Source organism: Muntiacus reevesi, chromosome 3 (genome assembly GCF_963930625.1).
Source record: "Muntiacus reevesi chromosome 3, mMunRee1.1, whole genome shotgun sequence".
Lineage (NCBI taxonomy): Eukaryota > Metazoa > Chordata > Mammalia > Artiodactyla > Cervidae > Muntiacus > Muntiacus reevesi.
This window is the reverse complement of record NC_089251.1, coordinates 12,691,490-12,718,312: the sequence shown is the minus strand read 5'-3', so window position 1 is coordinate 12,718,312 and position 26,823 is coordinate 12,691,490. Positions and strand designations below refer to the sequence as shown.

At 40.9% G+C, this 26,823-nt stretch overlaps 3 protein-coding genes across 3 annotated transcripts; 1 reads left to right on the top strand and 2 right to left on the bottom strand.

Moving 5' to 3' along the window:
* The first annotated feature begins 8,849 nt into the window (after positions 1-8,849).
* Positions 8,850-9,794, top strand: LOC136163920 (olfactory receptor 1G1-like). The gene has a single exon (XM_065928748.1). It carries the CDS (start codon positions 8,850-8,852, stop codon positions 9,792-9,794), a length of 945 nt encoding a protein of 314 aa, XP_065784820.1.
* Positions 9,795-15,053: 5,259 nt separating this feature from the next.
* LOC136162680 (olfactory receptor 1N2-like) lies at positions 15,054-16,001 on the bottom strand. The gene has a single exon (XM_065927148.1). It carries the CDS (start codon positions 15,999-16,001, stop codon positions 15,054-15,056), a length of 948 nt encoding a protein of 315 aa, XP_065783220.1.
* Positions 16,002-23,715: 7,714 nt separating this feature from the next.
* On the bottom strand, positions 23,716-24,663 carry LOC136162679 (olfactory receptor 1N2-like). Its single transcript, XM_065927147.1, has one exon. The coding sequence runs from the start codon at positions 24,661-24,663 to the stop codon at positions 23,716-23,718; it is 948 nt and encodes a 315-aa protein (XP_065783219.1).
* Between the last annotated feature and the right edge of the window lie 2,160 nt (positions 24,664-26,823).

The following is a 26,823-nucleotide window of genomic DNA, read 5'->3' as shown; positions in this document are numbered from 1 at the left end:
GTCTTCTCCCTTTAGAAACTAATAATAGGAAATGACATAAGCCAAGAGCACAGAGAGGTGATGACCACCTGTACACACACACACACACACACACACACACACACACACACACGCTTTTGGTTGAAAGAGACTAATTTCTACTCTGAACTTTATGCTCAAGTGATCTAGCTGCAGGGAATAAGGACTGGTTTCTCAGCTTCTCTGGGCCTTCCCTGGTGGCTGAGAAGGTAAAGAACCTGCCTGCAATACAAGGGGGGAGACCCAGGTTCGACTCCTGGGTTGGGAAGATCCCCTGGAGAAGGGAATGGCAACCCACTCTAGTATTCTTGCCTGGAGAATTCCATGGACAGAGAAGCCTGGCGGCTACAGCCAGTGGGGTCACAGAGAATCAGACAAACTGGCTTCAGCTTCTCGGTAGGATACTCCGAGACCAGATTTAGCCACCACTTCTGTGGTCCCGAACCTCTCACCAGCATCAGGGCAAAATAAGCAGACTCCTCAATTCACAGTTTCAGAAATGGAAATATGAAGACTATGCTCTGCCCACCAGGCAGGGGACCCCAGGGACCGGACACCAAGTTCCTGGCTAGAGACATGAATTAAACGTCTATTAATTACTCAGTTTTCTTTATACTCCCTTAAGGAAAGATGCTCCCAGGCAGTGGTCCCTAAACTTCAACATTCCCCAGAATCCCTTGGGAGCTTGTTAAAGATGCAGATCCCAACTCCACCTCCAGTGATGCTCATTCATGAGCTCTAGGGCCAGGGAATTCTGAGGCACATGGTCCTCAGGGCCGACGCTGAGGAAGCACTGTCCTGAGGAAGAACATCAGGGTGAAGCCCTGTGCATGCGAGCCCAAAGGAGATATGGAAAGATCTCCTTACTGCCCCTTCCCTATGGCTTAATGTTTCCTCTACTTAGGTCATAGCTTGGACATAGGGATGGAATTTTTTCTCCCAAGTGGGAATTCCTTTTTGATTTGATGTTTTTAAAATTAATTCTGCTTTATGATGGGAATCCAAACACAATAACATAGACACGAAAACAAAGGAGAAAGTCAAAGTACTCCACCCATCCATTATTTATTTATCTAAGATTTTTTAAAATTAATTTATTTTAATTAAAGGATAATTACTTTACAATGTTGTAATGGTTTTTGCCTTATATCAACAGGAATCAGTCATGGGTATACATATTTCCATTAATGAAGTTTATATGGTAATTTATAGTTTTCTTTTCCTACTGTAATTTATTATAATAATTATATATATACTTCTATGCATTTCAATACATAATAAAATGCATCTGTTCTTCAAAACAAACCCTTTTGAAAAAAATTTTATTGGACTATAGTTTCTTTACAATGCTGTGTTATTTTCTGCTATACAGGAAAGTGAATCAGCCATATGCATATGTATACCCCTCTGTCTTTGGATTTCCTTCCCATTTAGGTCACCACAGAACATTGAGCTGAGTTCCTTATGCTCTAAAGTATGTTCTCATTAGTCATCTATTTTAGGCATAGTAGTAAATGTCCATCAAGAGAGTAGTAGATAAAGATGTGGAACTTATATACAATGGAATATTACACAGCCATAAAATAGAACAAAATTGTTCCATATGAGGAGACATGGATGGACTTACAGACTCATACAGAGTGAACTAAGTCAGAAAGAGAAAAACAAACATCACATATTAACACAAAAGAAGGGAAGGACTGATGCTGAAGCTGAAACTTCAATACTTAGACCACCTGATGTGAAGAACTGACTCATTTGAAAAGACCCTGATGTTGGGAAAGATCAAAGGCGGGAGGAGAAGGGGACGACAGAGGATGAAATTGTTGTATGGCATCACCAACTCAATGGACATGAGTTTGAGCAAGCTGCGGGAGTTGGTGATGGACAAGGAAGCCTGACATGTTGCAGTCCACAGGGTCACTAGGAGTCGGACACAATTGAGCGACTGTACCGAACTGAACACAAAAGAAACTCAAAACAGAAAGACAGGGTTCAGACTGTCAGAAAATATTCTCAAAATGTATTTCTGATAAAGACTTGAATCCAGAACATATACAGAAGACAAGAAATCCAATAATTTGAAAAAAAAATGTGAAAAATTTAAGCAGATATCTCACCAAAGGAAGATATGTAGCAAATTAGCATATAAAAAGACACTCAGCATCGTTAGTCGTTAGATTAATGGAAATGAAAATCACAATGCTATAGCACAACAAACCCATTAGAATGGCCAAAATTCAGATAAATGGCAATTCCTAGTGGTAGTGAAGATGTGAGAACTCTCATACATTACAGGCAGTATTACATAATAAAGAACTGCTTAGGAAATAGTTTGTCAGTTTCTCCTGAAGTTAAATACACCCTTGGCTCTACAATTCCACTCTTAGGGATTTATGCAAAAGAAATATAAATTTCTCACACAAAGATTTGAATGTACAGCTATGTGCTACTGTGCTCTGCTTAGTCAGGCAGTTGTGTCTGACTCTTTGTAGCCCCATGGACTGTAGTCCAACGTCACAACCCAGGGATTGAATCTAGGTCTCCCACACTGCTGGCAGTTTTTTTACTGTCTAACCCACCGGAGAGCCCATGAATACTGGAGTGGGTAGCCTATCCCTTCTCCAGGAATTGAACCAGGGTTTCCTGAATTGCAGGCAGATTCTTTACCAGCTGAGCTACCAGGGAAGCCCACACAGCTATACACATATCATATATTAATACATGTGACAAAGGTGATCCTGAAATGCCATGAAGAAGAGATGGATTTTCAACACAGGGTGCAAAGTAGTTGAATATCCATAGAGAAGAAAAATGAATTATAATTCATACCATAGGCAAAAATTACTTCCAGAAGATTATAGATCTAAAAGTGAAAAGTAAAAATAAAAGCTTCTTAGAAATAACATACAAGGATATTTTTATATATTTGGTCATATTTTTAAAAACACAAAAAGTACAAATCATAAAGGAACAAATCGACAAACTTGACTACCTTAAATTTATGATCTGTTGCTCATCAAAATATATCATTTAGATAGTTAAAAGGCAACTCACAGAGTAGGAGAAGAGTCTATCTGTCTATCTGTCCACCTGTTCATATAGCTGGCTACCTACCTAACTTCAACAAAGAAATCAGATCCAGACTGTATAAAAAATTCTTTATATCAATGGAAAAAAGGAGGAGAAAATGCAATAGAAAAAAATAAGTAAAATATTTGAATGAGTACTTCACTTAAGAAGATATCCAAATAAACAACATACATAACAAAAGGTGTTCAAATTTAATTTTTAATGTTAAAAAAATACAAATTAAAACCACCATGAGATACTATCACACACCCATCAGCATGACTAAAATTTAGAAGACTAACAATCTGAGTCTTGCTGGGGTTGTGGAGCAACTAAAAACCATCTTATGTCACAAATGGGAGTACATACTCTGGACCCTCTGGACTACCATTGAAAGTGAAAGTGAAGTCGCTCAATCGTGTCCGACTCTTTGCCATTTCCTTCTCCAGGAGATCTTCTCAACCCAGGGGTTGAACCTGGGTCTCCAGCATTGTAGAAAGACGCTTTGCCATCTGAGTCACCAGGGAAGTCCTGGACTACCATTGGGTGTATCTTTTCACGTATTCCCTGTGACCTAGCATTTCCATACCTAGGTATGTGCCCCCAGAGAATTACATATATATGCATATCAACAGATAATTATAAGAATGTCACAGCAGCCCTACTCATAATAGTCCCAAACTGGAAAAAAAAAAAATCCTAAATGCCCATCTACATTGTGTGTGTGTGTGTGTGTGTGTGTGTGTGTGTGTGTGTGTTTGTGTATTAGTCGCTCAGTTATGTCTGATTCTTTTCGACCCCAGGGACTGTAGCCCACCAGGCTCTTCTGTCCATGAAATTCTCCAGGCCAGAATACTGAAGTGGGTAGCCATTCCCTCCTCCAGGGATTATTCCCAACCCAGGGATCAAAACCAGGTCTCTTGCATTACAGACAGATTCTTTTCCATTTGAGAACCAGGGAAGCCACCATCAACATTACAATGGATGAAAAATTATAGTATATTTGTATAATGGAATTCTAAACAGAATGAGAATAAATAAAATACACACTAAACATTGATGAATCTCACAAACAAATAAATTTGGTGAACAAAATAAATCAGACAAAACTGATAAATTGGTCCACATTAAACTAAAGAATTTCTGTTCCTTAAAAGACACCATAGTTGCACTCAATGAGGAGAATAACACAGAGAAGGGTTGAAATATTTGTCAAGATACTTGGGCTAAGACCATGTCAAGTTCAAATGAAGAACTAGATTATGCCCAGACAGTTCACCCAAGTTCTTCCTCTGAGTCACAGATATAAGAGAACAGGGCAACAACAGCAAGCCCAGAACATTACCTCCCCAGGTGATGGACAAGAGGAACACTTTCTAAGAGCATGCGTGTAGAACAGGAATCCCAACAGGAAAGAGCAGGGCTCCTCCTCTCTTTAGGGATTCAGAGACAATTAGTCTCTATTCCCACTATTGAGGTCACTGGGGTCTCCAAACCTGGAAAATATTTCCAGCATGAGTCCCTTCAGGCCCTCTCAGTTCCATTTATTGTGACACTAGAAATCTACTCCATAGTTGCTGACAACACCGGGTTTCATTTCCATTACACAAGGAGAAGAGGCTGAGTCTCCTAATGGAGCTGTGATGTGAATTTGCCACTGTCCAAGGAGAAAGTGTTAGGGTACAGAAACCCATGCTGAGTAACAGCTGAGGTTGGCTTGAGATCAACCAGGTAAGTGCTGAATCAGATACCCTGCAGTTCAAGTCTGGGTTTTACTGCTCACCTGCCACCTCATCTGGGACAAATTGCTTCAGCTCTTTACATCTCAGTTTCCTCATGTGAAAAATAGCGAGTTCATCTAATCAAAGTGAAAATATCATGATGAGAGAAGTAAGCACTTTTAGTTCAATGTCTGGCAGGATGAATCAATACTTGTTATTCTTGTTATTGTTGCTGATGTGATCATTGAGATATTTTGTAATTTATCCCTGGTTCACAGATGAGAGAAAAAATTGATTGCCGGGTCTGTTTTACCCTAGAGACTGCACTCTTGAGCACTAAGCCATTCTGCCTCCTGTTGAGGGTTGGGGTGGGGTGGGAAAGACTCAGAAGAGTGAAAATAAACTGGAACATCTGAAAGCAGCTGCTCTGGGAAAATGTGCTTTTGTTATGCCAAGGAGGTGAATTTTGGACCTCACTCAAGGTAGGATATGCTGTTTGTCAGGTGACCTCCCATGGAGGGGAGGGGCTAGAGGTTGAGTGAATAGCCAGTGGCCAATGATTTAAATAAATGATTCCAATGTAATGATGTGCTCAGTTCCTAAGTCTTGTCTGACTCTTTGTGACCCCATGGACTGCAGCACACCAGGCTTCCCTGTCCTTCACTCTCTCCTGGAGTTTGCTCAAACCTGTATCCATTGGCCAGTGTCCTATGTAATGAATCCTATATAATGGGCTTCCCAGGTGGTGGATGGTAAATAATCTGCCTGCCAATGCAGGAGATGAAAGAGACAGGTGTTTGATCCCTGGCTTGGGAAAATCCCCTGGAGTAGGAAATGGCAACCTGCTCCAGTACTCTTGCTTAGAAAATTCCAGATGGATGAACATATTTCTTGAGAGTATAATTACTTTACAATGTTGTGTGATGTCAACTACAAATTGGCACTTGCCAAGAACATTGTCCAGTAACTCAACAACAACAAGGACATTTGCTATCTGTGGTGGCACTAGTGGTAAAGAATCTGCCTGCTAATGCAGAAACTGCAGGAGAAGTGGGTTTGATCCCTGGGTTAGGAAGATCCCCTAGAGGAGGGCATGGCAACCCACTCCAGTATTATTGTTTGGAGAATCCCATGGACAGAGGAGCCTGGCAGGCTACAGTAAAAAGAGTTGAAAAAAGTCAGACAAGACCGAGAGACTTACACACCCACGAACACACAGGGACTTATATTTTCAGAGCCCAAAACTAATGGTTCAAGTCTCTGTATCACTAACTCCGAGTTTAAATGACAATTCTCCAGACTCAGTTTGACCCATCCAATTACATGGTTCAATCACTTGTGGCCAAAGAGGTTGTATTACCCGCAGCTCATCACCTGCTCACTGCCCTCCAGTCACACTGCTTTTCTTCTACCGACCAGTCCCTTTCCCTACTCCAGACCATCACATGTGCTGGGACGTTTTCATCCCCTCCTCTTCTTTCTTCTACTCCCGATTTTCTCAAAGAAGTTTTCCCTGAACTCCTTTCTAAATTAGGTCCTCTAATTATATGTTCTCAGTGTCACTCCTGTATCTCTCCTTTTCATGCTCAGCAGAGTCTTGACTAGGTATTTTCTTGTTCATTTGTTTCTTGTCAGTCTCTCCAATCAGACTGTACGTGCAGAGACTGTGCCTGCTTCAAATGACTTTAAATATCTCACGCCCAGAGGCATTCCTGGTGTAATGCAGGCAATCAATACATATTTGAATAGATGAAAAATTACAAACATGGCTCCCCAGACCCAGTGTGGAGGTATTCTAATGGTTGGATTTATTTCACATGATTACAAAGTAGTTAACAAATATCTCTAGAGTGTGTTCAGTCACCCAGTCATGTCGGACTGTTTGTGACCCCATAGACTGCAGCACACCAGGCCTCCCTGTCCCTCACCATCTCCCGAAGTTTGCCTAAGAACATGTCCATTGCATCTGTGATACCATCCAGCCATCTCATCCTCTGATGCCCTCTCCTCCTTCTGCCCTCAATATTTACCAGCATCAGGGACTTTATCCCTCTCTAGTACCCATGAGAAAATAAAGGCCTGCCTTAGGAGTTAGAATTGCATGATGGACCAATTTCCAGATTTGGTTGAAGAGAGATCTTAGTTTGAATACTGACTTATTCCCTTATAGCTGTGTGATCTTAATCCGGTCCCTTAGCCTCTCTGAGCTTTCCTGATCTGGAAATGCAGGGTAAAGATGCGTGGCGTAAATGTTGCATGGATTAAAGGATAGAAGTCATTGTCACAGAGGAAACACATCAGAAATGATTTATATATCTATCCACAGTCCTGAAAATGGTCCCTGAAGCCTTTGCCTTTTTAATTCTCCCTCTTCTGGGAATAATCCAGAGTCATCTGTATCACTGGCACTCTGCTTTTCTTTTCTTTCTTTTTTTTTTTTTTTTTTTCACTTTAAAATATTTAATTTAAAAAAAGTTTGAAAAAAAGTCAGTGATCACCTTAAAAAACTAGAAAGTACTAGAAGCTTCAGAGAATACAATCAGTAAAGAAAAATGCTAAGACTAAATAAATACAGAGTAAAAGAGTAAATATTGCTGGCTAAACTGTAACAATAATAATTTTCCCTAGAAGGGCAAAGAAAACTAACAGGCAATTTCCATTAATGTTTCCAGGGCATTACAGGGATTTTTGCCATTTGAGAAATATTCTAGAAAGAGACCATTTCTTGGATATTTTAAGCTATATAATTTTTAAAACAGATTCCGTTGATAAAAGAAATCACCTTAATCCTTTCCTGTTTACTTCAGAGAATTTTACTACTTGTACCTCTAAGAGTGCAGCTGGAGGAGTGAAAAGCCTTAATCTACTCCTTATCCCTGTCTACCACTTCTGGTTTCTTGGGCAAGTCCCTAAACTCTCTAAATCATCACCAAATCCAGCTACTTCATCCTGTCTCTTTACCTGGCTGGGTCCAATATGAATTTTCTCTTTTGAGAAAATACTTACCTATCTATCTATCTATCTATCTATCTATCTATCTATCTATCTATTGATTGCTGCTTCTGATCTTCGCTGCATCATGCAGGATCTTTCATTGCAGCGTGTATGGCTCAGCTGTCCTGAGGCGTGTGTAGTTTAATTCACTGTCCCCTGCATTGCAAGGTGCATTCTTAACCACTGGAGCACCAGGGAATTCCCTGAATTTTCTAACTGGTCTCCTTGTAGTATATAGTCATTCTTGCCCCTACAGTCCTTCTCCCCACAGTAGCAGAATGATCGTTACCGCGAATCTTCACTCCATGGTGTACGTGCTCTGCCTACCCTATACGCCCCTCCCACCCCTCTCTCCCTTCTCCTACCCCTCTCCACCTCCCCTACCCCTCTCCACCTACCATATTTGAGCCCCACTTGCCTTCCTTCTGCTCCTCCAAATATATGTGCCCATGCCCTGTTTACACTTCCTGCAAACACTCTTTCCCACAATTCTTTACTTGGTTGGCTCCTTTTTAATCATTCATGGTGAGTTCTTTGCTGATCGCAAAATTTAAAGCAATCTTCTAGTGATCACTATATTTTGCCTTCATTTTAATTCTTCTCTGTTTTTTATAAAAGTATTTGTATATTACAGGACTCCTCTGACTAGCATGTTAGCCACAGAAAGGCAGGAACCATTGTTTCTCTGGTAGTTAGTTATAGTCAGTACTCACTGAATATGTGGAATGAATAAATGAGTGAGTTCTGGGTGCCAAATCAGAGGCAGACTGGTAAGGAGGTTAAGATCGCAAATTCTAAAATCAGAATTGCCAGGTTTAAACTCTACCTCTGACTCTTTCAAAGAAACTCACTCCTTAATCAATAAAATGGGTATAATAATAACAATCTCACAGATCTGTTTAAGTTTAAATGAGATAATGCACAGCTATTAATATCCTGATTACATCTTTATTTTATGCTTTTGTTTACATCTAGACAATATAAGGGCAAGAAAAGTTTCGGAAGCATCATCCTTCATTTTATTCCTTAGTTTACACCAGTGAGATGAAACCAGGAAACCACACATTCAGTGTCTCTGAATTCCTCCTCCTGGGCCTGTCTGAGCACCAGGAACAGCAGCCTCTTCTCTTTGGCATCTTCCTGAGCATGTACCTGATCACCGTGGTGGGGAACATTGCCATCAGCCTGGCCATTGTCTCTGACCCTCACCTCCACACCCCCATGTACTTCTTCCTGGCCCACTTCTCCCTCACTGACCTAGGTTTATCATCCACCACAGTCCCCAGGATGTTGGTGAACATCCAGGCTCACAGGCATACCATCACCTATGCTGGATGCCTGTGTCAGATCTATTTCTTCCTGTGGTTCATTGGTCTAGATGTTTTCCTCCTGGCAGTGACGGCATATGACCGGCTGGTAGCCATCTGCCACCCTCTTCACTACACCTTGGTCATGAGTCCCAGATGCTGTGTCCTGCTGGTAGTCATGTCCCTAATCCTTGCTCAGGCATACTCTCTAACCCACACCCTTCTCCTGGCTCAGATATCCTTCTGCACTGACAGTATCATCCCCCACTTCTTTTGTGAACTTCTCCCCCTATTGAAGCTCTCTTGTTCTGATACTTATGCCAACAGGTGTGTGTTGACATACTGGGGAGGGGCCTTAACCATCTTGATCCCCTTGCTGATTGTCATTTCCTATGCCCGCATTGTGGCTGCCATAGTGCACATCCCATCAGCGAGTGGGAAGTGGAAAGCCTTCTCCACCTGCAGCTCCCACCTCTCAGCAATTTGCTTGTTCTACGTGTCTGCTATTGGGGTGTACTTCATTCCCTCCTCTGCGGATTCAGCCAGCAAGGACAGGATTGCAGCAGTGATGTACGCTGTGGTGACCCCCATGCTTAACCCATTCATCTACAGCCTGAGGAACAGAGACATGAAGAGTGCCTTGAAGAGACTCCTGAGCAGAACGGCACTGCAGTCTCCATGAAGTCAAGGAAATCATTTGGAGGAATTCAGGGGAAATCAACTTACAGAGTTACCTTGGTTCCTCCATCCAAATTCTGCATCTGCCACTTGCTAGCTTTCCAACCCAGGGCAAATTGAATAACCTCAGTGAGACACAATTTCCTTACTCACAAAAGAAGGTAATAAAACACTCTCTATCACGCAGGGTTTCTGGAAAAGTTAGAAGAAAAAAACATGTGTGTGCATGCAGATTCATTTTTTATGGTAAACTCCCAGGAAAGTTCATTATTATGTGCATCATCATTTGAGTTTTTTCATTTTTATTTTATAATGGAGTACAGTGAGAGCTGGACTGTGAAGAAAGCTGAGTGCCGAAAAATTGATGCTTTTCAACTGTAGTGTTGGAGAAGACTCTTGAGAGTCCCTAAGAGTGCAAGGAGATCCAACCAGTCTATTCGAAAGGAGATCAGTTGTGGGTGTTCACTGTAAGGACTGATGCTGAAGCTGAAACTCCAATACTTTGGCCACCTCATGCCAAGAGTTGACTCATTGGAAAAGACCCTAATGCCGGGAGGGATTGGGGGCAGGAGGAGAAGGGGACGACAGAGGATGAGATGGCTGGATGGCATCACCAACTTGATGGACATGAGTTTGAGTAGACTCCAGGAGTTGGTGATGGATAGGGAGGCCTGGCGTGCTACAATTCATGGGGTCGCAAAGAGTCGGACATGACTGAGCAACTGAACTGAGCAGTTGATTTACAAAATTGCATTAGTTTCAGGTATACAGCAAAGTGATTCAGTTATACATACACATATATCTCTTCTTTTTCAAATTCTTTTCCCATTTGGTTATTGCAGAATATTGAGTAGAGTTTCCTGTATTATACAGTAGGTCCTTGTTAGTTATCCGTTTGAAATGGATGGGTGTGTTCAGTTGCTCAGCCATGTCTGAATCTTTGCAACCCCACAGATCATAGTCTGACAGACTCTTCCATCCATGGCATTTTCCAGACAAGAATACTGGAGTGGGTTGCCATTTCCTTCTACAGGCATCTGCCCAACCCAGGGGTAGAACCCATATCTCCTGCATCTCATCTTCTGCATTAGCAGGTGAATTCTTTGCATATATCAATCTCAAAGAACTCTGTTGTGTAAATTTACTTAGATCTTCATTATTTTCAGCAATAGACAACATGAAACTTTGAGGCAAATATTGTGCACAAGAGAAAGCAAAGGTTCAAACAGGCTAAATTATATACCCGAAATAATTAATTATTACCACAGGAAGTAAGTGACAGAGTCAGAATTTTAACTGAGATATCTGATTCCAAAATGCATACACTTGGTTCAGTGGACATGAAATACACATATTCTTCTAAATTACTAGCTTTCTCTCTTTTTTTTCCCTTGCTTCACATTGTTCACATACACAGTTCCAATCAACAACTTCTCCCAATATGAGCAAATGATTTGAAAACAAGGTAAGGCAAATAAGAAGCTAGAGAATGAGAGTGTGAAACAGGCCCAGAGGTTCTCTCTCCTCTGGGGTGCACACCATCTGCTTGAGCATAAACCCTTACTTAGATATCCTGCAATGACTTGTGAATCAAGCCACATGATCAGAGAGAAGAGAACTTGGGACCACATTGTGTGAGACTCTCACCAAGTTTCTTTCAGGAAACCATCATCTTTCTTCAGCAATATGGCAACAGTCCAGGTTAGATCTGCTTTAAAAAGTAACTGTATCAATTTCACTAGTGCATCCCCCCAGGGATGCTGCTAAGGATATTTTCTAAAAATCTGTAGAGGATTCTTTAATAAAATATAGGAGGAAGTTTGGAACCTGTACTGCACTCTGTGTTTCTTCCCCACATAACTGAGATTCTACTGAGATCTCACTGATAAACTCAGATTTTAAAATAGTTTTTTAATGAAAGTAAAACTTACACTAGTATCAGAAATACTTGGGTTTATAAGTTAGATTTATTGTTCACTGTCTGTGTGACTTTCAACAAATTCTCAACATCTCTGAGTCTGCTTCCAAATATAAACACATGAATAGTATTTGATAGCAACTACAGTAACTATCATCTAAGCCTGCTGTGAAAATTCATATAAATGATAACACATAAAATACTTATCACAGTGATACTTATAATCTGCAAATTCTGTGTAAAATACAAATAATACCAAATTTTCTCTTCTTTTCTCTCTCTTTTCTTCTCTCCTTCCCAACTTCTCTCTTCCCTTCTACCTGCTGTCAGAGAGAAGCCTGACATTTACCATTGCAAATGCACAAGTGATATGTCCACCCTAACTTTTTCCTAGTGAGTGAATCTCTGGTACCAGCAAATTGCTTCCAAGTTTAAAAAGATACTGGGGACGTGTCTCAATACTAAGGTTCTCTCTGAACCACCTTCTCCTTGAATGGTGCAAGCAATTATAATTCTCTGCTACTCTCCATGCTTTCTACTGATGCCAATCAGGGTTACAATAAAGTGGCAAATCCCTGACTTTTCTTGCTGCCTGCAGTCTAGACAAATGTTGATTTCACCCCCCTTTCTTGCTTTTTAGTGTTTGAGGATCAATTGAATCATAAAGCAGACACTGACTAATGAATTAATAGACAGGATCCATCTTAAGTGTCAGTTCCCAGTCTGCACACATTGTCAAGTTGACATCAAGAGAATGATTGGAGATCTTGTGATCAGGAACAATAGATTCTCATGTTGCCTCATATACAGGGCAATAGATTCTCATCTTTTCTTGATATTATTCTGTATTTTTTCAGATATTTCTCCTGCCTTGGAAACATCTATTTTCTGTTTTGCAATGATCTACCCTCACTTCAAGACTCATTACAAATGTTTCCTTCTGGGTGAAATCCTCCTGGATTCACCCACCCAGAGGGAATTATTAATTTACGCATGTATGTACCCACACACTTTTGCAAACTTTTCTATAAAGTGATTGTAAATAGATGTTTACATTTAGCTATTTTGTGTCCACATGTTTAGTTGCTTGAGGATAGATAGTGTGTCTTAAATGCAGTAATTAAAAAAGTGCGGAACTGGTAAATAAATCAACAAATAGGCAAGTGAATAGAACAAAATAGAATAGAATGCTCAGAAATAAAAATTTAGAGTATATACAGATAGAACTTCCATGCTGGTACACAGATGCATTGTTTTAATAAGTGTCCTAGAATAAGTGAATTGCCATTTGTCATACAGGTACTAGGAAGAAACATGGTAAATGCCTCTTTAACATCAGTATTGAGAATAACTTTCATTCAAAATCAAGAGGTAACACAAATTGGATAAATTTGATTATATAAAAACTTAAAACTTTTCATGACAAAGAAACTCTGTAAACAAAGTAAAAGAAAGTTGACAAACTGAAAAAAAAAAAGATATTTGCAATGTATGTCACAAATAAAGACAAACTGCACTTAAACTGATAGAGAAAAACATATCAACTCTATTCACTTCCTGATATGATATAATAAGGAGACAATTACACTTTTGTGATACATCACACTGGTATCAGCTAAGTCTAATCATGAAGAAACATCTGATAACTCCAAATGAGGGAAAATATTCTACAAAATAATTGTCCAGTATTCTTCATATATATCAAGGACATAAAAAACAAAAGAACTATACAATATTAAAGGAAATTTGACAGTGAAATATAGTGGGTGATCCTCGATTGGTTCCTAGCTTAAAAAGGACATTAGGGGACAAGTAACAAAATTTGGAAAAAAGTCTACTGACTATTTAATAGAAGTTTATCAATATTAATACCTTGATTTTGATAAGTACATTACAGTAACTGGGAAAACTGGTTATCAGATATATAAGAATATTATTCACTATTTTACACTATTTTGAGAATCGAAAATGATTTCATAATCAAGTGCAAAATAATTCAACACAGAACAAGTTTAACAAATAATAAATAATGAAATATGTAGGAACCCATAAATTAACCACCATACTTCGGAAAATAAATCATGAGTCCAAGAAAAAAGGGAAATAAGATAATATTTTAAGTTGTAAAATGTAGAAAAGACAACATATCAGCATTGACCAGCTTCAGATAAAGCATTGCTTAAAGGGAAATTTATCACTTCAAATACTTACATTGAAAGAGAATAAAAACATCAACAAAAAATAACAAAATGTTCTACTTTAGAAAGCTATAAAAGGCAGGATAAAAGATACCAGAAGTATCTGTATAAGTAGAAGGAAGGATAATAAAAATAAAAGTATAAATAAAAGGAAGACATAATAAAAATAAATACAGAAGTACTGAAACACATTATTGATAAGAGATAGAGACAATAAAAATAAACAATTTGATTCTATGAAAAATCAGCAAAACTGATAAATAACTACCAGATAGTAAGGAAAAATGAGAGAAGGACAGTTGAATATATCATAGAAGGAAGAAGAATTCTCACTGATCAGTGGTGGTAAACTTTATATGGACAAAATGGTCCAAATGGATGAAATAGACAAATTCTTTAGAAAAGAATAGTTGAGTCACTTGCTATACAGTAGAAATCAAGCACAACATTGTAAACCAACTATACTTCGTTAATTAAAAAAAAAAATAAATTACAAAGGTAAAACTGACAATTGTGAATTTAGTTCAATTTGCTCCCTTTTCTAGACATATTAATGAAAGACATAATTGACAGCGTGGACAGCTAGCCACTAAAGGCATGATATGAAAGCCAAATGACTCCATGTAAGTATTTAAAGAAACCAGCCAAAGCACAGCGTGTCCTGGAGAATCACACCCACTCCTGTCCTGAATCCAGGGTTCTGATGGGAAAGTCTAGACTCATGGAGTAATATTTGCCACCCCAAAGTGTCTCTTCAACTTGTCCATTAGTTCTAGCTGACAACAATTAAGGCCTAAAAGACTCAGGAAGAACCTCGACCTTCCCCAGAACTCCCTAAAAGAATGTAGACAGAGAACTTGTCCCAGGAAAGAAGCCATCACCATACATCACTACAGTATGAACTAGGGGTGGCAGACAGAGAGGAACCTAACCAAGTCTGTTAAAATTTCTCTCTGTGCCCAGTGTTTATAAGACAGAACTTGTCATTCATGAAATACACTGATGATTCACACTGAAGGATTTGGGAGCTTAAGTGAATGATTTTGAGATCACTTTTCTCAAAATGTAAGTAAATATGGTAGGGGATGGTATTGCTTTACAAACACATGAGTTCTACAGAGTGAAATTGCAAAATATGGCTTGAGGATTAAAGTCCCTGAGAAGAGAGTGTGTGAATTCCCAAAAGCCTGCTCAGTGCCACCTTCATATCCTTGTTCCTGAGGCTGTAAATGAAGGGATTCAGCATCGGTGTGACCACAGTGTAAAACACTGCCGCAAGCCTGGCTTCACCCCCAGAATGTGATGAAGGAGGACACAGGTAGACCCCGATTGCCGTGCCATAGAACAAGAAGACCACCGTGAGGTGGGACCCACAGGTGGAAAAGGCCTTTTGCCTGCCAGAGGCAGATGGGACTCTGAGGATGCTGGAGATGATACGTGCGTATGACAGGATGATCAGGGAGAGAGGACCAGTCAGTATCATAGAGCACACAATGAACAGGGCTACCTGGTTGATGCTAGTATCTGAGCAGGAGAGTTGCAGCAGAGGAACCACATCACAGAAGAAGTGATGGACAGTGTTGTCTGCACAGAAAGAAAGCCTGGCCATGAGCAGGGTGTGCAAGAGGGCAGCCAGGTTGGTGAGAACCCAGCATGCTGCCAGAAGGAGCATGCACACAAGAGGACTCATGAGTGTGGAGTAATGAAGGGGCCGGCAGATGGCCACATAGCGGTCATAGGCCATCACCCCCAAGAGGAAGTCATCCAGTGCTCCGAATGTCATGAACAAGTGCATCTGGGCCAAACACCCCCCATAGGATATGGTCTGACTGAGAGTCTGAATGTTCACCAGCATCTTGGGAACCGTGGTGGAAGAAAAACTGGCATCAGCCAAAGAGAGGTTGGCCAGGAAGAAGTACATGGGGGTGTGGAGGTGGGGGTCAGAGCCGATGGCCAGGATGATGAGCAGATTTCCTAGCATGGTGACCAGGTACAAGGCCAGGAAGATGCCAAATAGAAGAGGCTGCTGCTCTGGCCTCTCAGAAAGACCCAAGAGGAGGAATTCAGTGACACTGGACTGGTTTTTCTGATCCATGCCACCACACTTTCTGAAGGGAGAGAAGACAGACATGTCAGACACTGTACAAAAGGTGGTACTTTTAACTCTCTTTGATAGAGATGCCCCTTCATCCAGTTCATATATGTGCACATCCCAAGTTCTGGATCTTCCTACAGGGTGCCTATTGTTCCCTGTTTATCCCACCTGGGAAGGAACAGCCAGAGACAGAGATTTAATGCAAAAGCAAGGTGATATGAACTAGTTGAATAGCTAAGTCCAGGTTATGATCATCCCTACGAAATAGTCACTAAAATCCATGATCCTTGGCTTCTAAGTCTTTGGCTTATCTAATTCACAAGCAGTAAGAGCTGCCACCTTGAACCCTAAGCATGCTATAAAGCAATATTGAAATGACTACTCATCAATTTTACTATATCCATTTCACAAATGAGCTTTCCAAATCAGTAAAGTGAATCACTTGTATAATATCACAAGGTAGTAAATACAAACTAGGACTGTAAAGCCACCTCCCATATCCTTGAATACTCTATATCACAGCCACCTCTGAACTTAACCTCTTCCACTGCAGAAAGCAGATATAGAGGATCTGCTCCGTAAGGGAGCCATTACCAGGTCTCATCTCAGGATGCTCTGAGAGGAGGCAGGCAGAACTGGCATCTTTGTGGGTCTCAGAGGGAAGCTAACCCTCCTGTTTCCTACAGCCCTCACCACATTTCTCCTGCTCCAAAACATCACTACCAAGGAACCCACTCTGCTCCTACAGGTCTCTTTTAGCCTCAGAGGGTCATGCCACAAGCACCCAGGGCTTGTCTTAACCAGTGACAGTAAGGACCCAGACCTCTGGTTGCACAGGGCCAGCAGGGGAGCAGCGCCCCAACCGCAGTGAAGGATGTGAGAGGCATTTTGTGCACTCGCCACTGGCGTGTTTCTAGGTTCTGGGCCTCTGGGGGCTGGGTCTCCTGCTGCTCCTCAGGGACAAATATGGAGTAATTGCTCTACTTCCTGCTCTAGTTCTAGACCAGTTCTCACCAAGGAGCAGGCAAGTGGGAGTGCCGAGTGCATTGGTGGTTTTGCATTTGATAAGTTTTTCCCAGGGATGTATGTGTATCTCTGCTCTTGGTGTGATAGTTCCTCAGGGGCATCTCCTAGGAAAGCTGGAAACTGTGGCAGAAAGGAGTCAGAACAGCAGGCGGAGGGCAACTCTTTTGGATTCCAAACCTGGCTCCCAAATACCCTGATCCTCAAACAGGTTAAGTGATTTACCTGACATTACAGAGCCAGTAAGTGGCAGAGTCAGAATTTGAACTGAGGTATCCTAGTCCACCTACCGACTCGATGGACATGAGTTTGAGTAAACTCCAGGAGTTAGTGATGGACAGGGAGGCCTGGCGTGCTGCGATTCAAAGAGTCGCAAAGAGTCAGACACGGCTGAGTGACTGAACTGAACTGAACTGATCCTAGTCCAAAATGCATATGCTTAATGGTTCAGTGGACATGAAATACATGTATTCTTCTCCATTACTAATTTTCTCTCTCCATTTTTTTGCTTCCTTCATTGTCCACAAACTCAGTTCCAATCAACCACTTCTCCCAGTATGAGCAAATGATTGAAAACAAGATAAAGCAAATAAGAAGCTGGAGGAGAGTGTGAAACAGCCTCAGAGATTCTCTCTTCTCAAGGGTGCACACCCACTTCTTGAGCATAAGTCCTTACTTAGATATCCTGAAATGACTTGTGAATCAAGCCACATGATCAGAGAGAAGGGAACTTGGGACCACATTGTTTGAGTCTTTTCCCTAGTATCTTTTACTTAACCATCTTCATTCTTCAGCACTATGGCAACAGTCTCCATTTAGATCTGCTTTAAAATGTAATTGTATCAGTTTCATTATTGCATCTCCCCTAGGGATGCGATGCTTCGAAAGATATACCCTAACCATCTGCAGAGGATTTTTTAATAAAATGTAGGAGAAAGTTTGGAACATGCATTGTACTCTGCATTTTTTCCCCACACAATTAGACTCTACTGACATCTCACTGATAAACTTAGACTATCAAAATAGCTTTTTTTATACTCATTTTATTATTTTTATTAATTTTTTTCACTGGGTTTTGTCATACATTGATATGAATCAGCCATAGAGTTACACGTATTCCCCATCCCGATCCCCCCTCCCACCTCCAAAATAGCTTTTTTAATGAAAGTAAGACTTACATTATTGTCAGAAATACTTGGGTTTATGCATTAAATTTACTATTCACTGTCTGTGTAACTTTCAGCAAGACTCAACATCTCTGAGTCTCAGTTTCCAAATATAAACATATGAATAGTATTTAATAGCAACTACAGTAACTGTCATCTAAGTCAGTTGTGAAAATTCATATAAATGAAAACACATATAAAATGCTTAACACAGTATCTCAGACATATGCTATTCTCTGCAAATTCTGCTTAAAACACAAATAATACAGAATTCTCTCTTCTTTTCTCCTCTCCTTTCCAAATTCTCTTCCCTTCCACCTTCTATCAGAGAGAAGCTTGACATGTGCCATTGTAAAAGCACAAGTGATATGCCCACCCTAACTTTCTCCCTAGTGAGTGAATCTCTGGTACCAAGAAATTGTTTCCAAGTTTAAAAAGATATTGGGGATGTATCTCAATAGTAAGGCTCTGTCATGACTCTGGACCATCTTCTCCTTGAATGGTGCATGCAATTATAATTCTCTGCTACTCTCCATGCTTTCTACTGATGCCAATCAGGGTTATCAGAGAGTGGTAAATCCCCGAATTTTCTTGCTGCCTGAAGTCTCAACAAATGTTGGTTCCACCAACCTTTCTTGCTTTTTGGTGTTTTAGGATTAATTGAACAATAAGCAGGCATTAACCAGTGAATTAATGGCCAGGAGTCATCTTAAGTGGCAGTTCCAAGTTTACATATGTTGTCAAGTTGACATCAAGAAAATGACTTGAGATCCTGGGATCAGGAACATTAGATTCACATGTCTCCTCAGCTATAAAGTGATAGATCGTCGTCTTCCTTTCTTCACATTATTCTGTATCTTTTCATATATTTCTCCTGCCTTGATAAACTTCTCCTATTTTCTGTTTTGCAATGACCTACCCTCACTTCAAGGCCCATTACAAATGCTTCCTTCTGAATGAAATCGTCCTGGATTCATGCACCCAGAGAGAATTATTAATTCACTTCTGTATGTATTCACATACTTTTGAAACTTTTTCTATAAAATTATTGTTTCTATAAAATTATTGTAAACAGGTGTTTCAGTTCAGTTCAGTCACTGGCTTTTCCAGTCATCATGTATGGATGTGAGAGTTGGACTATAAAGACAGCTGAGCACTGAAGGATTGATGCTTTTGAACTGTGGTGTTGGAGAAGACTCTTGAGAGTCCCTTGGACTGCAAGGAGATCCAACCAGTCCATCCTAAAGGAGATCAGTCCTGGGTGTTCATTGGAAGGACTGATGTTGAAGCTGAAACTCCAATACTTTGGCCATCTGATGCGGAGAGCTGACTCATTTGAAAAGACCCTGATGCTGGGAAAGATTGAGGGCAGGAGGAGAAGGGGATGACAGAGGATGAGATGGTTGGATGGCATCACCGACTCAATGGACACGGGTTTGGGTGGACTCCACGAGTTGGTGATGGACAGGGAGACCTGGCGAGCTGTGGTTCATGGGATCATGTCAGAAGCCGGTGAGAGAAACCCGGCCCGTGACAAGGTCTGGGTTCAAGGAGCTGGCAGGCAAACGGGTCCGGACCTCCGGGACCACTCCACACACAAAGGCGTCCGGACCTCCAGGGGTTTCTCGGGACCGCCCCACCATCCACTCCCAGGCCTTCGTCCTTTCATCTTCTGATGTTTAACATTCTTTTATGTTCCCTAAAAGCTAGTCTGCCTCTTACCTAAAATCCCTCCTTGAAACCTTTGCATGCCAGCAACACAGTCCCTGGGGGCACATGGGTCCCAATAAACAAGCCAGAGGTAAGGAAAATATTACACAGAACATCCTGCCTCTTCTGGCTCTGTTGGAATTAGGATTGCCAATTTAGAATCTGGAATGATCATGACTGCACAAAAACTCTTCTAGCCCAAAACCAAGTCTGCTAGCAACAAGCCTATCTATTCCATAAGCAAAAGTAGATAAAGAGTGCATTACGAGATCGAGAAGATTCCTTGGGGTGTGATCAGGAGGGAATTTATGAGACCTCTGACCCTTAGGATTACATACCAGAGCTAAGTCTGCCCAGGGCTGAGCTTCCCAGGATAAGGTTTGTAGATGGTTTTTCTCAGTTGACTAGCTGCTGCACCTGGTACACTCTTATCATTCCCCCCTCCTTAAGCCTCTATAAAGGATTATTGGTTTTAGGGTATATAAGCACTGGTGTAAAAGAATAAAGTCTTGATTCTGCACTGATCCAAGACTCAACTCGAGTTTTTTTTTTTTTTTTCCTCGCTGACGCTTCCCATCTGAAGAGCACCCCTAGACTCCGCCAGGGTTGGACCCCGGCAGGGTCACAGAGAGTTGGACACGACTGAGCGACTGAGCTGAACTAGGTTGGTCAATATTTTCCTCCTAAGGGGTGAGCATCTTTTAATTTCATGGCTGCAATCACCATCTGCAGGGATTTTGGAGTCCAAAAAATTAAGTCTGCCACTGTTTCCACTGTCTCCCCATCTATTTCCATTGAAGTGATGGGACCAGATGCCATGTTCTTAGTTTTCTGAATGTTGAGCTTTAAGCCAACTTTTTCAGTCTCCTCTTTCACTTTCATCAAGAGGCTCTTTAGTTCTTCTTCACTTTCTTCCATAAGGGTAGTGTCATCTGCATATCTGAGGTTATTGATATTTCTCCCCACAATCTTGATTCCAACTTGTGCTTCTTCCAGCTCATCGTTTCTCATGATGCATTCTGCATATAAGTTAAATAAGCAGAGTGACAATATACAGCCTTGATGTATTTATAACCTTTAGCTATTTTGAATCTCTATGTTTAGCTGCTTAAGGATAGAAAGTGTGTCTTAAACACAGTAATTGGAAGAGTGTGGAACTGGTGAATGAATCAACAAATAGGCAAGTGAATAGAACAGAATAGAATAACATATACAGAAATGAAAATTTAGAATATGATACAGATAGAACTTACATAATGGTACAAAGATGCATTGTTTAACAGATGTCCTAGAGTAAGTGAATTGCCATTTGTCATACAGGTGCTAGGAAGAAACATGATAATTTCCCTTTAACATCAGTATTGAGGAAAACTTTCATTCCAAATCAAGAGGTAATACATTGCATAAATTTGATCATATAAAAATTTAAAACTTTTCATGACAAAGAAACCCTGCAAACAAAGTAAAAGGCAGTTGACAAACTGGAAAACAAAAAGATATTTATAGTTTCTGTCACAAATAAAAACAAACAGCACTTAAACAGAGAGAAAAACATACCAACTCTATTCACTTCCTGATATGATGTAATAAGGAGACAACTGAAATTTTGTGATATATCAAAGTGGTGTCAGCTCAGTTTAATCGTGAAGAAATATCTGATAACTCCAAATGAGGGATGAAATTCTACAAAATAGCTGCCCAGTGCTCTTCATATAGATCAAGGACATGAAAATCAAAGCTGTCCAGTACTCTTCATATATATCAAGGACATGAAAACCAAAAGAACTATACAAAATTAAAGGAAATTTTGACAGTGAGATTTAATGTGTGATCTTGGGTTGGCTCCTAGATGAAAAAGGACATTACTGGGACAAGTAACAAAATTTAAATAAAGTCTACTGATTATTTAATAAAAGTATATCAGTATTAATAATATCTTGATTTCGATAAGTACACTACAATAATTGAGAAAACTGGTAATATGGTATATAAGAATACTGTTCAGTATTTTTGCACTATTCTGAGAGACTAAAATTATTTCATAATTAAGTGTAAAATAATTAAAAACAAAAAACTTTTAAAAATTAATAAATTATAAAATATGAGGACTCCATAAATTAAGCGTAAGACATATAAAAAAATTGAGTCAAAAAATAAATCACAAAGGAAATAAAACAATATTTTAAGTTACAAGATATAGAAAAGCCAACATATCAACATTGATGAACTTCAGATAAAGCAATATTTAAAGGGAAATTTATCACTTTAAATATTTAATTGAAAGAGAATAAAAAACACCAACAAAAACAACAAAATGTTCTACCTTAGAAAGCTAAAATAGGCACAATAAGAGATACCAAAAGTAAGTAGAAGGAAGACACAATGAAAATAAATACAAAAGTAGTGAAATACAGTATTGATAATTTCAGTTCAGTTCAGTCGCTCAGTTGTGTCTGACTCTGAGATCCAATGAACTGCAGCACAACAAGCTTCCCTGTCCATCACCAACTCCCAGAGCCTACCCAAACTCTTGTCCACTGAGTCAGTGATGCCATCCAACCATCTCCACCTCTGTCATACCTTTCTCCTCCCACCTTCAACTTTCCCAGAAACAGGGTCTTTTCAAATGAGTCAGTTCGTCGCAGCAGGTGGCCAAAGTTTTGGAGTTTCAGCTTCAGCATCAGTCCTTCCAATGAATATTCAGGATTGATTTCCTTTAGGATGAGCTGGTTGGATCTCCTTGCAGTCCAAGGACTCTCAAGAGTCGTCTCCAACACCACAGTTCAAAATCAATTGAACATCAATTCTTTGACACTCAGTTTTCTTTATAGTCCAACTCTCACATCCATACATCAATATGGAACAAGTAGTGATAAGAGATAGAGTCATTTTAAAGAAACTAGTTGATTCTTTGACAAACCAAGAAAACTGACAAACAGCTACTAGATAGTTAGGAAAAATGAGAGAAAAAAATTAAATATATCATGGAAGGAAAAAATTCTCAATGATCAGCAGTGGCAAACTTTGTATGGATAACCTTGTCCAACTGGATGAAACAGACAAATTCTTTGGAAAAGAATAGTTGAGTCACTTGCTATACAGTAGAAATCAAGCACAGCATTGTAAACCAACTATACTTCAATAATTTTTTAAAAAATGCCAAAGGTAAAACTGACAATTGTGAATTTGGTTCACTTTGCTCCCTTTTCTGCACATATTAATGAAAAACAAGAATTGACAGCGTGGACACCTAGCCACTAAAGGCATGATATGAAAGCCAAATGACTCCACATAAGTATTTAAAGAAACCAGCCAAAGCACAGCGTGTCCTGGAGAATCACACCAACTCCTGTCCTGAATCCAGGGTTCTGATGGGAAAGTCTAGACTCATGGAGTAATATTTGCCACCCCAAAGTGTCTCTTTAACTTGTCCATTAGTTCTAGCTGACAGCAATTAAGGCCTGAAAGACTCAGGAAGAACCTCGACCTTCCCCAGAACTCCCTAAAAGAAGGTAGACAGAGGACTTGTCCCAGGAAAGAAGCCATCACCATAGATCACTACAGTATGAACTAGGGGTGGTAGACAGAGAGGAACCTTACCAAGTCTGTTAAAATTTCTCTCTGTGCCCAGTGTTTATAAGACAGAACTTGTCATTCATGACATACACTGATGATTCACATTGTGGGATCTGGAGGTTTAAGTGAATGATTTTGAGATCACTTTTCTCAAAATGTAAGTAAATATGGTAGGGGATGGTATTGCTTTACAAACACAGGAGTTCTACAGAGTGAAATTGCAAAATATGGCTTGAGGATTAAAGTCCCTGAGAAGAGAGTGTGTGAATTCCCAAAAGCCTGCTCAGTGCCACCTTCATATCCTTGTTCCTGAGGCTGTAAATGAAGGGATTCAGCATCGGTGTGACCACAGTGTAAAACACTGCCGCAAGTCTGTCTTCACCCCCAGAATGTGATGAAGGAGGACACAGGTAGACCCCAATTGCCGTGCCATAGAACAAGAAGACCACCGTGAGGTGGGACCCACAGGTGGAAAAGGCCTTTTGCCTGCCAGAGGCAGATGGGACTCTGAGGATGCTGGTGATTATACGTGCGTATGACAGGATTATCAGGGAGAGAGGACCAGTCAGTATCAAGGAGCCCACAGCCAACAGGGCTACCTGGTTGATGCTAGTATCTGAGCAGGAGAGTTGCAGCAGAGGAACCACATCACAGAAGAAGTGATGGACAGTGTTGTCTGCACAGAAAGAAAGCCTGGCCATGAGCAGGGTGTGCAAGAGGGCAGCCAGGTTGGTGAGAACCCAGCATGCTGCCAGAAGGAGCATGCACACAAGAGGACTCATGAGTGTGGAGTAATGAAGGGGCCGGCAGATGGCCACATAGCGGTCATAGGCCATCACCCCCAAGAGGAAGTCATCCAGTGCTCCGAATGTCATGAACAAGTGCATCTGGGCCAAACACCCCCCATAGGATATGGTCTGACTGAGAGTCTGAATGTTCACCAGCATCTTGGGAACCGTGGTGGAAGAAAAACTGGCATCAGCCAAAGAGAGGTTGGCCAGGAAGAAGTACATGGGGGTGTGGAGGTGGGGGTCAGAGCCGATGGCCAGGATGATGAGCAGATTTCCTAGCATGGTGACCAGGTACAAGGCCAGGAAGATGCCAAAAAGAAGAGGTTGCTGCTCTGGCCTCTCAGAAAGACCCAAGAGGAGGAATTCAGTGACACTCGACTGGTTTTTCTGGTCCATGCCACCACACTTTCTGAAGGGAGAGAAGACAGACATGTCAGAGACTGTACAAAAGGTGGTATTTCTAACTTTCTGTGATAGAGAGCCCCTTCATCCAGTTCATATATGTGCACATCCCAAGTCCTAGATCTTCCCACATGGTGGCTATTGCTCCCCATTCATCCCACCTGGGAAGGAACAGCCAGAGACAGGGATTTAATGCAAAAGCAGTGTATATGAACTAGTTGAAAAGCTAAGTCCAGGTTATGATCATCCCTACGAAATAGTCACTAAGATCCACGATCCTTGGCTTCCAAGTCCTTGGCTCATCTAATTCACAAGCAGTAAGAATGCCCACCTTTAACCCTAAGCATGCTGTAGAGCTGCATTTAATTGACTTCTCATGAATTTTATCATATACTTTTCACGAATGAGTTTTCCAAATTCAGTGGAATGAAGTCACTTTCATCTTATCATCATATCATATCACTGGGACCTTGAAACCACTTCTCATATCCTTGAATACTATACATCACAACCACCTCTAAACTAACCTCCTCCACTACAGAATGCAGACATAAGGGAGCTGTTACCAGCTCTCATCTCAGGACAGTATTCGAGGCAGGAGGAGGACTGGGGTCTCTGTGGGTCTCAGAGGGAAACATAACCCTCCCTTTTCTCATAGCTCTCACCACATTTCTCCTGCCCAAAAACATCACTAACAAGGAACCCACCCTGCTCCTACAGGTCTCCTTTTAGCCTCAGAAGACTACGCCTCAAGCATGCAGGGCTCATCTTAACCAGTGACAGTGAGGACCCAGACCTCTGGTTGCATCAGGTCAGCAGGGGAGCAGCGCCCAGACTGCAATGAAAGATGTGAGAGGCGCTTTGTGCACTCGCCATGGGCATGTTTCTAGGTTCTGGGCCTCTGGGGGCTGGGTCTCCTGCTGCTCCTCAGGGACAAATATGGAGTAATTGCTCTACTTCCTGCTCTAGCTCCTAGACCAGTTCTCACCAAGGAGCAGGCAGGAGGGAGTGCCGAGTGCATTGGTGGTTTTGCATTTGATAAGTTTTTTCCCCAGGGATGTGTGTGTATCTCTGCTCTTGGTGTGGTGATTGTTCTAGGGTATCTTCTGGGAAAGCTGGAAACTGCGGCAGAAAGTAGTCAGAACAGGAGGTGGAGGGGAACTCTTTTGGATTCCAAACCTGGTCCCCAAATACCCTGGTCCTCCTCCTTAGGTGGGGGGGGGGGGGGGGAGTGGGTGGTGGCAGGGGAGATGTTTGACTTCTATGAGTCCTTGGGTTTCCTGTTCTTGCTAAGAGGGTGATTAGCTTAGACTGCTGGCTCCCACTCATGAAAATAATCCTTGAGTAACTGAAGTAAATCAAAAATCCAGGAAACCGTAGTAACAGTATCAAAACATGGGAAACCCACGGAGAGAATGATGTCAGTTTTGGACTAGAATGGGATGTGGGGGCAGAATCGTGGGTCAAGACTGGGCAGAGGAAGGAGGTAATGTGAGAGGATGTTGTGAAAAAGTTAACTCAAGTCTGCACTTGCCTCTCCCTGGCTCTTCCTAGAAAAATCACAACCTCCCTCTGCTGAAAAAATGGACAACCAAGGCTTAGACATCTACACAAGAGACCTTCTGGATAATGAAATAGTGGAGAATAGTCACTAGTCTAAGCCATTCACTCTTCAATTCTTCCTACCAAATCCCTAAAGTTGAGGTGCTACTATGGGTAGACTGTCTTTTTTTTTTTTTTTCCTTTTTTTTAATAGTTTGGCTCAAAGTATATTGTAGACCAAAGGTTATTTTAACTGGGAATTACCACCCACTCAGAAGCATGTATTTTTTTTTAATTTCTTTTCAAATTCCTTTCCCATTTAGGTTATTACAGAGTATTGAGCAGTTTCCTGTGCTATTCAGTAGGTTATCTATTTTAAATATAGCAGTACATACATGTCAATCCCAAATTCCCTATCTATCCCTCTCCCCAACCTTTCCCCGTGGTAAGTTTGTTCTCTGTGAGCATGTTTCTGCTTTGTAAATATGTTCATCTGTATCATTTTTTTAAAAGTCTGTGTGTAAGTGATATCACATGATATTTATGAGACTGCTTTTTCAAATCTTTTCTGTGGTTTTATAGAACACCATGATGTCCTGCTTAAACTAATCT